Source organism: Neopelma chrysocephalum, unplaced genomic scaffold, assembly GCF_003984885.1.
Source record: "Neopelma chrysocephalum unplaced genomic scaffold, ASM398488v2 Primary Assembly neopelma1_97, whole genome shotgun sequence".
Lineage (NCBI taxonomy): Eukaryota > Metazoa > Chordata > Aves > Passeriformes > Pipridae > Neopelma > Neopelma chrysocephalum.
The window spans coordinates 4714998-4730650 of NW_020897760.1; the positions used below are offsets into that span (position 1 = coordinate 4714998).

At 36.6% G+C, this 15653-nt stretch overlaps 1 protein-coding gene across 2 annotated transcripts in view; it reads left to right on the top strand.

Moving 5' to 3' along the window:
• Positions 1–15653, top strand: part of PKN2 (protein kinase N2) — a 54985-nt gene that overhangs the window by 11026 nt on the left and 28306 nt on the right. For both annotated transcript variants that reach the window (XM_027694265.1, XM_027694264.1), the window contains exon 2: positions 13093–13393. In XM_027694265.1, the coding sequence (XP_027550066.1) occupies positions 13093–13393 (301 nt within the window). The remainder of the gene's footprint in view (positions 1–13092; positions 13394–15653) is intronic.

The window sequence follows — 15653 nt, forward strand, 5'->3', positions numbered from 1 at the left end:
AAGTATTTGTCTGTTGGGTGAAAAATGTAGTTTTTACTATTCATTTTTATCTAGCTGGTTCAAATATGATTCTTCATCACATAAGCCACTTCACAAAGTAACATGTGGATCCGTCTTTTTTCCTTTTCATTTTGTAGATGCACTTTTGAAATAAAAGGTGTATCTATGGCAAAGTAGATGGTATCCACCAGCAGTTAATTTTTCATCTGGAGAGCAAACTCCTTTCTTGAATTCTGCATTTAGTTGTAATATAGTACATAATGCAGAAACAATTTCTGATTGTTATTTTAATTGCTTTAGAAATTAGTGTTCATCTGTATTAGGATTCCATACAAGAGAGTGAATTTATTCTCAAGCTTTAGTTAAACTAATTCTAATAGATTTTTTAAAAAGTTCTTAGAAGTTGCTTAAGTGCCGAAGGAAAAAGAATGATGGTCTGTTGTAGAGTGGTATTCAGTATCATGATCTATTTTTCAGGTTAGCAGCCAGCACTAATTTTAAAGTACCCTTTTTTGAAGTGTTTCTTTTTGCTGGGAGTAGCTCAGTGATACTGTCAAGGCAGCAGCTACCTTGCATGTGGGAATTGGTTTCTTTAACTCCAGTGTGATTCTTGAACCAGAAGACCTTGGGTATGAAAGAAAGGCAAGGGAGATGCAAGTTCTGCAAAAAGTCTCCCATATTTGTATTTTTTTCCCTTTCTATAATAGACAATACTGTTTTATGAACTCAAAAGTAGCATTTCTTTTACTTTGCGTTTAATTAATTCACTGTCAATTTAAGGTTTATACAGTACTTCAAGTAAACAGATTTGTAAAACTTAACTACAGGCATATTCTGAATTGATTCACATACATTTTCTGAACTATACAGCTGAATTATTTTCTTCTTGATTTACATCTATCACATAGTAGTTTCTGCAGATTTCCTTCACTAGTTTTTGTCCTGCACTTTGCTAACAATGTACGTTGAAAATGTCGGATGTTTCTACTTACTTGTATTAATTTTTTCACTGTTATAAAATAATCTGTCTACTGTCCTGAAGTTTTTATATATTTCTTTAGTGCAGTGAATATACTTGAAGCTTAGTACATTGTGAGGTACATCTTCTGGGAATTCCTGCAAATCTGAGATACAGAAGCAGTGAGCATTTTAGTGGCATATACTGGGAATGATCAGAGCTGCTCCTTGCTCACTTAGCAAGGTTAGCAGAAGGAAAGGGCTGGCTGTGGTTCTGGCATCTTCAGAACATGGGGAGAGCTTGTGCCTAGAAGCAATCATGCTAGTTCATTGTGTCCTGATGAGGTAAAACAGTGGGAAGGGCATGAAAAAGAAACAAGTAATGCTCAGAGAGGCCAGGAAAGTTTAGAGTTGAGAGGATGGTAGCCTGATCTAAATATAGTATCTTAGTTTGGAAAATGGTGTAGACAGATTGGGACTGTACTTTATTTTTGTGTAGTTTAATTTCTTTTTTTATTATAGAGACTGATTTTTATTTTTATCCTGTGACTCTTGACATCTTTAATAGAATGCTTGAGAGAGCATCAAAAGAACACCCCCCACCCACTCACAGACACCCCCTTCAAATACAGCTAAGCTAGGAAATAGCCCCAACCTCCTAACATTGTAAATTTCTGTCAGAATGTGCGGGTCTCTTTCATCAAGTAGAAGTTATCTTCCTGCTGGTATTTTTCAGTCAAAAGTTAGTTTGTATATTTTTGTCTCCTAAAGATGACATGCCTTAGATTAGATTGCTCATTATAGAGGAATACATTGTAGATACTCTTGGGAATGCAGCAGGTTAAACTTCAACCATAAATAGCTTCTGACTGCAGTACTTTCTTTCTTTAGCTTAAAGGACTTCTTCATGAAGGTTTTGCTGAATGTCATATCTAAAGTGGGTTTTTTTGTAGCTCTTGGTTATTGATAAAGCAGAATAACCTACTTCTATTTAGCATAGTTTTGATGCTACAGTTTCTGTTACTACCTAAAGGTTTTTCTCAGGCTGTTAACTGAAATGCTTCTGAGTCAAAATGAAGTGGAAAACTTATAGCCTTGAAGAAGAATGCCTTGAAAGTTATGAGCATACCAGAATCAGCTACACTGGAATATTGGCAACAAATATTGCTAGGACGTTTTTTGAAATTGTAAGTGTGTGGGAAAACTGCTGTTCATATGTGCCCTGTAAAACAGAGTGAGGCTTTTAATATTCAAAAATAGATCAATTTAGGATATACAGAGATTACATAACACATTCAAGATTCCATTCACATGGTTGGTGCTGGAAAACATATAGAATGCATGTGTAACCTTCCCTTCTCTGAAAAACGAAGGGTATTGAGGTCGCTAACAAGTATACCTCATTGTGGGTTTTCTGAATGCTCAGCAGTATAAAAAATAACATATCATACCCCTAATTTAATGCAGTTGTAAGGTGAGAACTTTTTGCCATTGATATGTATGCTTGGGTTTATAGAATGTCCGATAAGATTTAGTTTTGTAAGTATGTCTGTACATGATGCATTGAAAAGCTGGTTTGTGCTGCTTTATATCTGTTATGTTACAGGTCTCATTGGTGCACTGGTTATTTTGAAACTGATGCTTCCCATTTTTTATTTAACTGATATTGAAACTGTGCTGATAACAAGAGGTAGATGGAAGAGAGTCCTGTGCAAGTACATATGCAAAACAGGAAACAGCTTACTTGGGAGATGGTGCTGAGACTGATCATAAAAAGTAAAACTTGTTAAATATGCATTAGGCAATCCTTTGCTAAAATCCTAGACTTTTTTCAACACTTTTCACTGCAAACTTCATGTATAAGTCAGATGTTCATTTTGGGTCATAAGAAAATAGATTTAATTAGAGTACTGTATTGCAGTCAGTGGGGGATCAGGGCTCCTAAAAACTAAGAAAATGTAGAAAGTTTTTAAAACCAAAACTTGAAGCAGATTTGTATTTAGAAATATAAACTTATTAAGAACTTTTTGTAATCCATATAGTAAATGAAATCACCTGCCTCTTTTTCATTGCTGTTGTATGTAAAGCAGTTAAGTCAGGCAGTTTTCTTTTGGCTTCTGGTGTAGGTTAAGACAGGGTTCTATTTCTTCATGATTCTATAATGCCTAGGGAATTCTTAAGTAGAAAATGGACATTAAGAGCCAGGGAGAAATTTTCTACCATATTCTAAGGGCCAGAGAAAGAGGGATTGCAAAAACACTATTCAGATGTATCAGAGCATACATCAGTGATGCTCTGTAGAAGTCTCAGACAAATGGGGATGTGAAGTAATGCTTCCATAAATAACTCTGTGTTCATCCATAAACTTTTACTGGAAAGGCATGGAATGAGATGCCTGCATCTCTGCAAGTGGAATTTTGGGTGTGGCATCCCCAGTAGGAAAAAGTGATCTTTTCTACTGACCACCTGTAAAAGATGAGGAAAGGATTTAAGGAGACTTTCCCATCCTTCTTTTACTGCTGGAGGTGAAAGTAGGAGCAGGATTTCCAGCTGGTTGGAGTATAGGCTATGAAATTCAGTAACTTCATATATAATAACCAAAGTGCTGAGAAAGGGTTCTCAATCCTAGAATATAGCATAGCTCCTTGGTATAAATACAAACATACGTCCCTTTCCTGTAATAACAGATTGAGGTATCAGGCTGGGAAACCCATAAACTGTGGTAAAACCACTGTTGAAAAGTCCTAGAAAGCAAAAAAAGTCTGGTTCCTTCACAAGGATCTAGTATTTAGCCACTTGGCCTCTTGCCTCATAAAACAGATGTTAGTATTATCTCTGATATGTCTTGCTGCATTTATAATGTACAAAATAGTTGGCTGCTAAAGGTGATGGCTTAATTACAGTGGAATGTAGACTCTCAACTCTTCCATTAGTTTTGCAATGGCTAAAAATAGCTACTGTAAAATATAGTAAAGTTAAATGGACTAACATATCAGTTGTCTGTGCTGGAAGTTGAAATTGCCAGAAACAAAGAAGTTTGGGGTTTTTTTCTTTTCAATTGATAATTATTCATGACAGAAATGGAGGTTCTCATACATGGACCACTTTGTTGTGCTTTTCAGATTAAAGAAGTTTAGTGTCTTGGTCTTTAGCAGTGTCCTGGTACTTGTATGTGTTATTGAGAAATTCCTATTTATTAGATGAGGATTTCTTTTACATCATTTCAATGTTAACCTGCACTAAAAGAACAGAGAAGTTCCAATTGTAGTGACTTCTTTGTGTAGTAAGACATTTTAGCATTCTTCTCTTGCAGTTTAGTTAGACTGTGTTACATTGAAGTACTGCCACTTGAAATGTGGCAATTGCTGATATTGTGATTTGTGGATGAGCAGAATGGTCAGTCTGTTGCATTATCTGAGATAGATAATAATACCTTTGTAATAGAAGCTATTACATAAATTAGTTTTATCATAATAGAAGAAAAACACCTTACAAATGGGAGTGGACCTGATTGTCAGTATTAATGACTGGGGTTTGGATTCCTTGGGATTTTATTATTGTATTTCTGCATAGTAACTAAAACTCCTTCACAAGCAGAAGTTTAACCACACATGTTTATCTTAATGTTAACATTACAGCTGTTGAAAATGTATAGTTGCAATGTTAACTTCACATTAAGGTAAGTATATTTTTGGATGCACGCCCAACAAATTATCACCTTTGTACAGTGTGCATTGAGTTTGAGGAGGAGTTATCGAAGTCATAAGACGTGACTGTGACTCATGTCTGTTGACTTGACCTTTCTACCTTTGAAAATCTCTTCTACCAAGTTAAATATCACATCTTGTAGCTTGGTTAAGGTAATGATGTTATTCCTTCGAACGTCTTGAGCTGTATATGTCATATTATTCTGTTCTGAATGTTAGACAAAACCAGGTAAATATTGTATATTTAAAAAAACACAATAAAAGTATTTATATTGAGGTGACATAAAAAATTTACTCACTTTGTGTGGCAGCAGAAATCTTGAGTCTAGGTGTTTGCTTTAACACACACTTCCACAGATATGCTGGAACTAGGATGGGGAAGGGGGAGGGTGTTTCTCTCTTGTGGACAGATTACTAGTTTCTGTATTACTAGTACTTAGAGGCAGATTCTCCACACAACATTTGCATGACCTTAGCTTTATCTTATATAGTTCTGTTTCTTGAGTAAGTCGTGTTGGACTTCAAGCATTTCAAAGGAGTAAAACAACTTCTTGCACCAAACTTGAGCTTAATGTAACTACAGAGGAATCAATCAAGTCAAACTGAGACAAGTCTAGTGATAAGAATTTCTCTTAAAAAGAACCCTGTTGTTTCAGTCTTTAGCAGTAATTCAAAATGGGTGTATTAATTTCTAAAAGAAATGGATATCCATATTTGGCAAGTATGTTAAAATACACACTTTATTTTAAAAGAACATGCTGTATATATTCAAGAAGTAATTCTAGGCCACTAGGACAGAGTTGTTTATATATTTATATGGTACAGAAAATTGCAGATGTTTACATGATTAAAACAGTAACACTTGTGTTTATTTGAAAGTGTTTAAAATAACAAACAAACCAAAGTTCACCAATACCTAATTCCCTTTCAATGCATGTATTTGCTATCAATTTTAAAACTTAAAAGGTTCTTACTTTAAAGCAGCCTCAAACTGTTAAACACTCAAAAATAGTAATTTCTCTGCTATTTACCAGTCTTCATATTTTTATGGGATCTTAGGAATTTTTCACCAAAGTATGTCTCAAAAGAAGACTAAATTTTCCAGTTCAAATTTAGAAAATGCAAAACAAGTTTGTACATGAAATTCCTGTGTTAGCAGTAGGAGGTAGGACATGGATGCCTGTCCGTTTTCACTGCCCAGTCCAGTAAGTGTACAGCTCCAGTTCAGAATCTGTGACTAAGGGACTTAATCTTAAAATATTTTGAACTTGCTTCTCTTTTATTTATTGAACTGTCACTTAATCCACCTGACTTTCCTCATCTTCCAAAGGGGAGTGTGTGTATTTACCACATTATGAATATATGCTATGATAATGTTGCAGGAATTAGATGAGAAATTATCATTTCAGTGCTTTGACTACATGCATCTTGGTGAGGCTGCATTTTAGACTGAACCACTTCAGTCTTCTTGACACAGTTTTACGATACATCATTATTGGTGATATTTTCAGTGTGCAGTGTGGTATTAACATTTCATAAAATCTTTTTCCCTCTATCTTGAAAGAGATTGTTTATATTTTGGTGTTTAATAGAGTTTCAACTAATGTGTGTGGTCTGCTTGAAACCATACTAATTATGTAAAATGCAATTTTCTTCTGAGTATATTATTCTCATATATTACGAGAAGCTAAATGAAAACTAAGACAGCGAAGTCTCAGAGAGAATGGAGGAGTGGTGGTGTTCTAGGCATAGTTTCGTATGCTGATCTTATTCACGGACACGTGTTAATAAAGGTTATGACAGCAGGCCCTATTCATTGTAACTGGGATTCTGCTGTTTCTTTTTCACATCTGTAACTAGAAAGATTAAGGTTTGTTTCCACCATGCTGGACTCCATTGGAATATTTTGGCAGGGAGTAGGAACTTCAAGTTACAGATGAAAGCTTGGAAACTGCTGAAGTGTTTGTACCATGCCTGTTGCCAGAATATCTAGTCACGCTTCTTGGATACTGTAGCCATCTGTGACCTCAGATTTGGGTGCTCATCACCTGTGCCGTGCCATAGCCTCCCTCAAGTCCTTGTGATCGTGAGAAAGGTCACTGTGGGGATTTTCTTTCAATGTCACGTTTCTTTGTAAGCCTCCTTGCAGGTTCTTCTCCTCGCGTAAAACCATCAGAAGCTGCTACAACGAGAAACAGCTGAAGGCTGCATTTCTTAACATGTTTTCATTCCCTTCTGTAGCAAAGAAATCTCTCTCTTGCATCCCTTTCTCTAACTGGTGTTGGCACAGCACTGCATGGACGCAACTTCCAGTTCTGTAAGCAAGTCTGTACTGTTGTTGGAGCACATTTTGGAGGGGGGACATGTTCTTTGTGTTAGTAAATGCTGGCCTAATCAGGGATTGTTGGTGGGTTGAAGCCTAGATGTTAACAAGGAATCCCCAGGGAATTTTATTACCTGTTTAGATGCTTCCTTCCCCCTTCTGGGGAGGGTCACACAGCTTTTCATGGAGGAGCTGGAGGACCAAGTGCTGCAGCCCAGCAGCTGTTACCTGAGTAAAAGCAAACATTCCTCCTGAAGTACTCATCGGGACAACAGCTCAGACTGGGAGAGAGGGGCAGAGAGGACCAGCTGATTGAGGACCTCCCTATTTTAAGGAACACTTTTTTTCTTTTTTTTTAAAATCTGTTTCGTCTCTTATAGCTGAGCACTCACTGTTTGCACACAGGAATTGAACCCCATTTAATCAGTGTCCTACTTGAATTCATCCACGTATAATGCAATGCACTATGGATATTTCTGCCTTAAACAGCCTCTTGTTACAAAGCAGAGAACTGTGACTGAGATTAAATTTAAATCCTGATTTGTGACATGTTAGCACAGCAAACTAATGCCAAAATCTATTAAGCCTCCAAGGTTTTTTTTTTTTGTTCTTGACGTTTGGTGAGTGCTGAGATCTTGACCACAATCACATTTGCTTCTGGGCAGGAGGAAATAGTCCATGTAGTTCCAGTAATCCAGACAAGCCGTCACATCTGGTTTTATGAATGACTTCAGGGGGGAAGGGAAGTTTGCAATTGATTAACATTGTTCTTAAAATCAAAGACTACTCTAGTTTCAGGAATTACTGTAGAGAACTTCAGGGACCTTGGCAGTTTGCTCCGAAAAGCAACTTTTTTCCTTTTCCTCTTATTTTTTTTTGTATTCTAAAAAATTATTCAGAATTTATATTAAGAGACAAGTAGTTCCAAATCTGTACTTCCAGCTCCTCAAAATTAAATTACAAATTTAATCGTGCATAAGATGAAAATCATGAAAATCTTATTTTTATATTCAAAACAAGTATGCTTATATTAAATAGCCAAGCATTTTAGCTATACTTGTCAAACAGGTTTTTTTACTGTCTAATTGTCTGTAGAAACTGTTACTAAAATTCAAGACCATGTAAAAACAGAATGCCAATACTTTGAGGAAAAAATATAAGCAGTTTTACTGTGAATTTTGATATTGTCTGGTTTGGGTTTTTTCTAAAGGGAGGTTCAGTGTGTGCTAATAGCACATCGGTGTGAAGTGTAAATAATGTGCATGAGCTCTCATCAGGTATTAAGCATGCTGTATTTGAAGGCTCCACTTACCTTTCTGTAGCAACTCCTACCAGAGGTCAGCAATCTAAATTCTTGCCCTAGTCAATATTCTCTATATTCAATATATGATATAACACAGTACAGTTGTACTGTGGTCTTAGGAGCAAGTCTTTGGGAGTTGTTAATGCCCAGGTTTTTAGAATTATCTTTTTTTTCCTAAGAGATGGCAGTTTGATAATCTCGTTTTGAATTCGAAATCATTCAGTTTACACAACTTAAGCAGATTCTCTAATATCTTCAGCTTCATGGTCCTCTCTTCTGTTTAGCAGTGCCCTTGCCATCATTCAGCAGTTTAGGTGTTTTATTAAATGGAATTTTGGGTGGTAGATGCAGTATCCCAAGACACCTGCTTCACCAGTTATTTGGTTCAAAATTGACCTGAGGCAAAAGTGTAAGCACTCTATGGGTTCTCATAAACAGTATTACTACTTTCTTTCACCACATCAGCCAGGATAGACTGTATTATTAAAAGACATGCTCAGACCACTACTCATTATTTTCAGCAACTATACTTTAAACATTTCCCAGGAGTACAGAAATTGAAGGCTGGCATCTTGAGTTAATCTATGTAAATAGATAGTTTTGAGCCAGCAATCGAAGTGAGGTTGAGTCTATTGCGGAGGGAAAGCTGAATATGTGGACTCCTTTTTTTCGTTTTTTTTTAAATAATCAGTAGTATCTAATTTGTGGTCCTTGATAGTTTATTTCGATAAACATAGCTTTAGTTTCATTACATGCTGAAATGTTTCAGAAATCCCCAGTCTGGCTCATGAACATGTATTTTCCCCCTCAGAGGTGTGCACTGCTGCCTCCAGTTGCTGGGTGGGCGATGCTGCCCTTCTCTGCTGCTCAGGCCGAGAACTGGGTCACCAGCAGCTGCTGTGCCGAGTAGTCCAGTGTTGGGACCTCCCAGCAGAGACTGGCCCTTCTAACCAGCAGTCAAAACACTACCAGAATTTAAAAAGAAACTGAGAATCAGTAACTGGCTGCCCATTCTTTTGTCTTGGATTTTAAAGCAATGAGGCCTGTTCTCTGTTTTGCCAGCAGGAGTGGTTTAGTCATTATCTGTTCAGAGCATTTCCACTCTTAAGATATTTTAAGTGATTCTGAGAGGGAGAGTAAAGGAAGGAGCTGTGCAAAATTCAGTAATGGCTTCTTGACCTAGAGAATGTGAATGATTTCTCCTGTCTTTGCACCCTTCCTGCTTGAACAGTGCAAAGGAAAGGACTTGGACCCTGCCTCCAGCTGTTATTTCTTTTAACAGATTTAATTTTCAGGTTTAGGGGACAGAACACCTACAGCGTAAAGGGTGTGAGGCTCAACCTGGGAGGGAGTTTATCCAAGTGGGGAAAATAATTTTTTGAAAGAATATTCAGCTCTAACAAGAGACTTGTAATAGGATGTCATCAAATGAAGCTGGAATATCCTGTATTTTAAGTTACTTCAGTTTAAAAGTGTATTTTTGAGTTTGGAGTTCCGGGAGGTGCTTTTCTTAATGAAAAAATCCTACCTCATTTCTCTTACTCAGCTATTAGACATTCTGTCCAGTTGTGCCAGTGTGGGCATTATCTCCATTTTAAATGCTTTTGAGGCTGCTCATCTCTGCAGTGTGAGGATCCGTCTCAAACCTTTGCCGTATCCCAGCAGCAAAACTCGTCAGCGCAGACTCATCAGCAGGCCCAGAGCAGCTTCAGTTGCAGGACACGTTCTTGCTCTGCATTCACAGTGACCTTCAAGGGTCACAGGGGTCACTGGGTGCACAGTTGCCTCCTTGGAAGAATTTATTTCACAGTGACCTTTGTGCCAGGTGACATGTCTGGGTAACTAGGTGAGAGAGTACTTTTTGCTCAAAAGTATCATTAACTCAGAATGTTAAGAGAGACTGAAGGAGTATCATCTGTGGCTTTTGGGGGGATTTAAAGATGAATGTTTAAATGCACAGGCAGTGTGACTAGCTTCCAGTGTTGGTATCCACAGTGTTAACTCTCGGCTTTCTTAGAAGCAGATTGAAGAAGACAGCTCTGTATCCTGAAACTCTTAGGTCCAGGGACAAAGATGCTGCTAAGACTGCTTAGGCTGAGGAGAACTTTAACTAAATTACTGCAAATTGGAAGGCAAATTACTAATGATCATGAAGATCTAATTTCATTGAAGACTTGCTAGAGACTATATCTGGAACAAGGGCTCCAAAAACCTGTTTATGGAAGAACATAACATCCCTTTAACAGATGGGAGGTAGGGCTTGTAGAGGGATAAAAACCTCCTCTGTAACAAAATACATTATTGTTCAACAGATTAACAATTAACTGAAGTCTCTTTGGTAAATCCTAGTGAAGAATATTTCTGAATTATTTATATTTTAATTACATTGTTCTGTTTGAGAAGTGTACATTCTTGGCATAATTTTAGCATACTTCAGGTGCTACTGAAACACATAATAAAGGTTTTCTTTTGGGTTTGGGGTGGGATTTGGTGGTTTTGTTGGGATTTGGTTTGGGTTTTTTATTTATCGTTTATCTTCCTTCTCTGAACTTTGGAAAGTGTAATATCCTACTTTGAGGAGGTAGATGATGAATTTATTTCTAGGAAGCTGCAGAACAGGCACAAAGGATTATGGTTTAAAAATACGTACTTTTAATTTGCAAACTTTTTCTATCTCTGTTTTTAAAACCTATACAGTAGTTGGCGAATCTTGATGCTCTTTTTCTACATCTGAAATTTTTATGTTAGGAAAACAGGGAAATCAAAGATCTTAATCTAATTTGGATATGTTTACTACTTAAACAAATAGTTTGCCATACATTTGCTATATTATTTTCAGTTTCAGTTGTTTCTCAGAACAAAACACTCAACACATGGTTTCCTTCCTATGCACCTTTTGCTAGTTGCTCATTGCTGTTGATTATTCTAATTAAAAGAAAGTCGATTCTTTTTATATGCCTATATATGGAAACAGTGTCATGTATTTCCCAGTCCAACTATTAATAGCCTCTCTACATATGCATAATTATTTATTTTAATCTGCACAGAGAAATGCACTCATAAGTGAACTTAAAGTAAATTTGCATGGGGTTTTTTTCCCTTTTGTTTCTCACTCAGTTTGTCATTTCTACATTGCTTACTTCTGGTCTTTCTTACTGGTAGTCAAATTCTATGGCAAGATATTGCTTCTGACCGCTTTTAATACTTAAGAATCCTTGAGTTGTTAACTTTTTGTACTAAAAGTAGCAGCTGTGGGTAGAAATGTTTTAATGAGAGATTCAGGAAACTTATAAAATTGTAGTTGAGAACTAGTAGATTGGATCTCACTTATGGAAGGCAGTTATCGCTGCAACATGCACAGATTGAAATACTTTGACCAACATTATCTGTTGCCCTATATGGTCCAGGCACAACCTTCATGATCCAGAAAACAAAATTTTGAAAACAAAATTACTGTGGACTATCTCTAGTGATTACATGTTCTGGACATTCTGCAGTTTATTAGCTGATGCTGTCCTCCTTGAACTGCTTCCCAAATGTTTTCTTCTACTGTTTACTCTGCTGTACTGTTACTTTTTACAACAGCAAATAGTGATAACAACTAATTTTACAGCAAAAACATTCAAAATTTTAATTACCCCTTCAAATGCCTTACTGTTCATCCAATTTCTCTGAAATCTAAGTAATTTCGTTATCATGGTTAAGAAAATTTACTGGAATTTTGGTCTCTTGGGTAGTTACGTGCAAATCAGACCACACGTTTATTAAATAAATCCTGAATTAGGACTGGATCAAATTCTAAGTTCAGGAGAACCATTCTTCGATCTTCACTCACTTAGCTCTAGCTGGGACTTCTGGGTAGGACCTAATATCTACTCAGTGTCCAGGGTCCATGTATAAGACAGAGGAAATTCTGTCACTTATGTAATTAATTGTATTTGAACTTTATTGATGTAGGTTCTATAACATGCCCTTTGTGCTCTTACTTCTCACTGATATGTGAATGCATACTAGGCACAAGCACGGGCTCCTGTCCACTGGGGATCTGACATTTCATCCCTTGCTCCCTTACTGCACCAACTCCTGTTCATCACTGCAATAATTTTTTCTTTTCATTTCAGCCTAACTTGCCTGCACAAGAAAGCAAGATTTATTTTTTTTTGCTATTATTATGATTTTTTTGAAGTGAAAGGCTTTACTTGAGGAACTTAAAAAATAAAAATAAAAAACCCCTAGCAAATGTGTTTTCCAGTAACAACTTGACAGATCTTCATAAAGATGCCAGTATTTCTTTAAACAACTGAAAACACCACCATGGTTTTTTCTTTTTTTTTTTTTTTTTTTACAATCTTTAAAAGGAATCTATTCTAATGAATGTATAAAAATTCATCATAGATAATAATTGTTAGAAGTTAGTCTTATTTCCTATATCCATCTGGTCTATTAAAACACAAACTAAATCTAGAAAATTACAAATGTGAATCATTAGCTCTGAGGCATATAACTGCCAGGCAAGCAGCCATGACAAATCCAAAAGTATTTAAATCTCTTGGTGTTAAAAATAGGCATAGTAAAGATGTCACTAAATATAAAATCTGTTGTAAAATGTAACTCCAGTGAACATGTAATATCTTGTGAGATTGTTGCTTTAGGTCAGTGTTGGTGTAAACCCATAGTTCATAAATGTTCTTGCAAAGCAAGTGTTTAGCATACAGGGACCTGAGTCCGGTCACTTTAAATGTGTGGCATGTCTTGACAGAAGCAGTGTTTCCTGATGGTTATATTACTGTTTTTCTTCCTAGGGGGATGCCAAAGGTCTTGTAACCTCTGAGAACGTGAGCACTGGCCAGAAGTTGGACTTCTCAGATACAATGGTACAGCAGAAGCTGGATGAAATAAAGGACCAAATCAAGCGGGAAATAAGGAAGGAACTTAAAATCAAGGAGGGAGCAGAGAACCTCAGGAAGGTCACAACAGATAAAAAGAACTTGGCATATGTGGACAACATTTTGAAAAAATCAAATAAGAAGTTAGAAGACTTGCATCATAAGTTACAGGAGCTAAATGCACACATTGTTGTAACGGATCTAGAAGATGTTGCAGGTACCGTGTGTTACTGTGAAATCAGTTTTTCCTCATAGCTGAGATAAGCTGTACCCCATTTCACTGGAAAAAATTGCTCTGTGAATGAGGGAATCCTTAGTTGGCAAGCTTGTTACTTATGTATGTCTCTTTGTTTTAATTCACAAATGAGTGTACAGTACTTTTGAGTTTCTAGGGAACACTGTATTTCATTGGACTGTGAGTTCTTCACTTTCAGTTCTTACTGTATTAAAGTATTTTCTCAGTCACTGTAATATTTCCTAATAGCTTTTCACTGTATAAAAGCAAATATTAGTAGCTCTCCCAGTGACTTTCTCCAACTTACACTGTAGGCATCAGCATTAACGCACCTTTTTATTCTGTGGGAGAAAAATTTACAACATTTATACTTGAAAGTTTTGTTGGGTTTTGTTTTTTTAAACTTAAGACTTAACTAGAAAATGTTTTTATGTTATGCTGTTGTCTGACTAACTTATCAAACATTTCTTACAGTGACACCTCTTAGGATGTGTTTAGTCTCCAGGCTTTTCCATGGCAAAGCTACCATTTTAAAGACAATTGGAAATTGTTTTCACAGAATCACAGAATGGTTGTAGTTAATGGTTTTAATTAGTATTTTCTGTGGTGTGGCAGTGAGTCAATACTAATTTTGAATGTATTTTTTAAGAATACCAGGCTTGGTATTTTAAGATGGAATGTTGTGAAAGTAAACAGTCCTTTTTCAGCTTTGTGGAATGACCTGCTGGATACTGCCAGCTTGACGATTTCACATTGCACAGACTCTTCTTGGCAAAAAATTAATAAATGTGCACAAGCCATTGAAGGTTTATGCAAAGTGAATGCAAACCCTAAAGAAGCCGGGGCAGCAGAACAAAAGTCTGCATCATCCCTGTGATGGAAGGGATGAGAAATTAGGAAAGTACTGGCAGGACTATCTGGCCCAGTGACATACTGCCAAGGTGTTCAGGTGTCCATGTGTGGTCCAAGGTGGCCTGCACAGTATCCTCTGTATTCTCTGCTCTTTTTTGCTTTTGATCTGTGCGAGATACAAGAGGCAGAACGAGGACACAGCTGGAATTAGTGAGGCAAAGTGGTTGCTGCAGCGTGAAATGGGAATGAATACAATAATGTGTGCTTCTTAGATAGCCACTGGGCTTTTGGTAGACATAAAGCATTCTGTTCCATATCAGCTAAGGTTTATGAAAATCTGCTTCACTGTCGACAGTAGTGTGGCTTTTAAAGGAAGAGTGGAACAGAAAGAAAATGGTATACAAACTGTGTATAGGCCAAATATTAAAAATCTGTGCAGACATAAATTCGCAAAATTCATCTAGTACTAGAACTCAAAAAGTGGATGAGCGTGGAATGCTCTTGTTAAAATGCTCTCTTCCAGTGTAGCATTTTTAAAACCCTTATCATAATGAGTTAATGAGCAATATTGTCATTATGCATGTCTTGGGAAATGCAGTGGAGGTTCAAAGGATAAAAGATCAAGGTTGATAAATTTATGTGCTTCTACATGCTTTTGATGTGTGCTAAACTTCTTAGTACTATGTTTTTAAATTCCATTCCGTTCTAAGTGTTACTGGTAGATGGGTTGTACAGTCTTAATTATTGAAATATGCAAGAAAAAACATATTAATTCTGTGGAGATCTTTATATTGTCTGTAAAGTATCACATCAGGTATTTGTATATAAGAACCATTTTAATAGGATATTGTGCATAATTTTCTTGAGGAAAAAAGTAGTCTTTAGTTCTATTAATATCTGGTTTTAGATCAAAGATTTACAAGCATCCACCCTCCAAAACTGAAATGCTTGAGTATTTTATACTGTTTGCTTTATAACTTGATTGCTTGTCTGCTTCCTCATTCATGATCAGTAGTTCATGGAGGAGGAGCACTATCAGTAAATCTTCTGTGTGTCCTGAGACCAATGGGTGCGAGTCATCTGGGTGGTAATCTGATTTTTAATACTGAAGTCTTAGGTTTGACTTAAGGCATTAGTGAGCTTGGCCTTTGCAAAATAGGGTTGGTAATATAGAAGCTATGACATGCAAACTGTGTGCGTGTGTGTGTGTGTATGTACACACACTCATTATTCAGGAAGTACATAGACACATAACACTAAAGGTCACTGCCATCTGACATAAGATACCTCTGTGGAGAGGTCACAGGTATCTCAGTTAAGGAGTTCTTGCTTTTGCTGGAATCAGCAGTGAATTTAATAACCATTTACTGATGAATATGGGAGCTCCCCG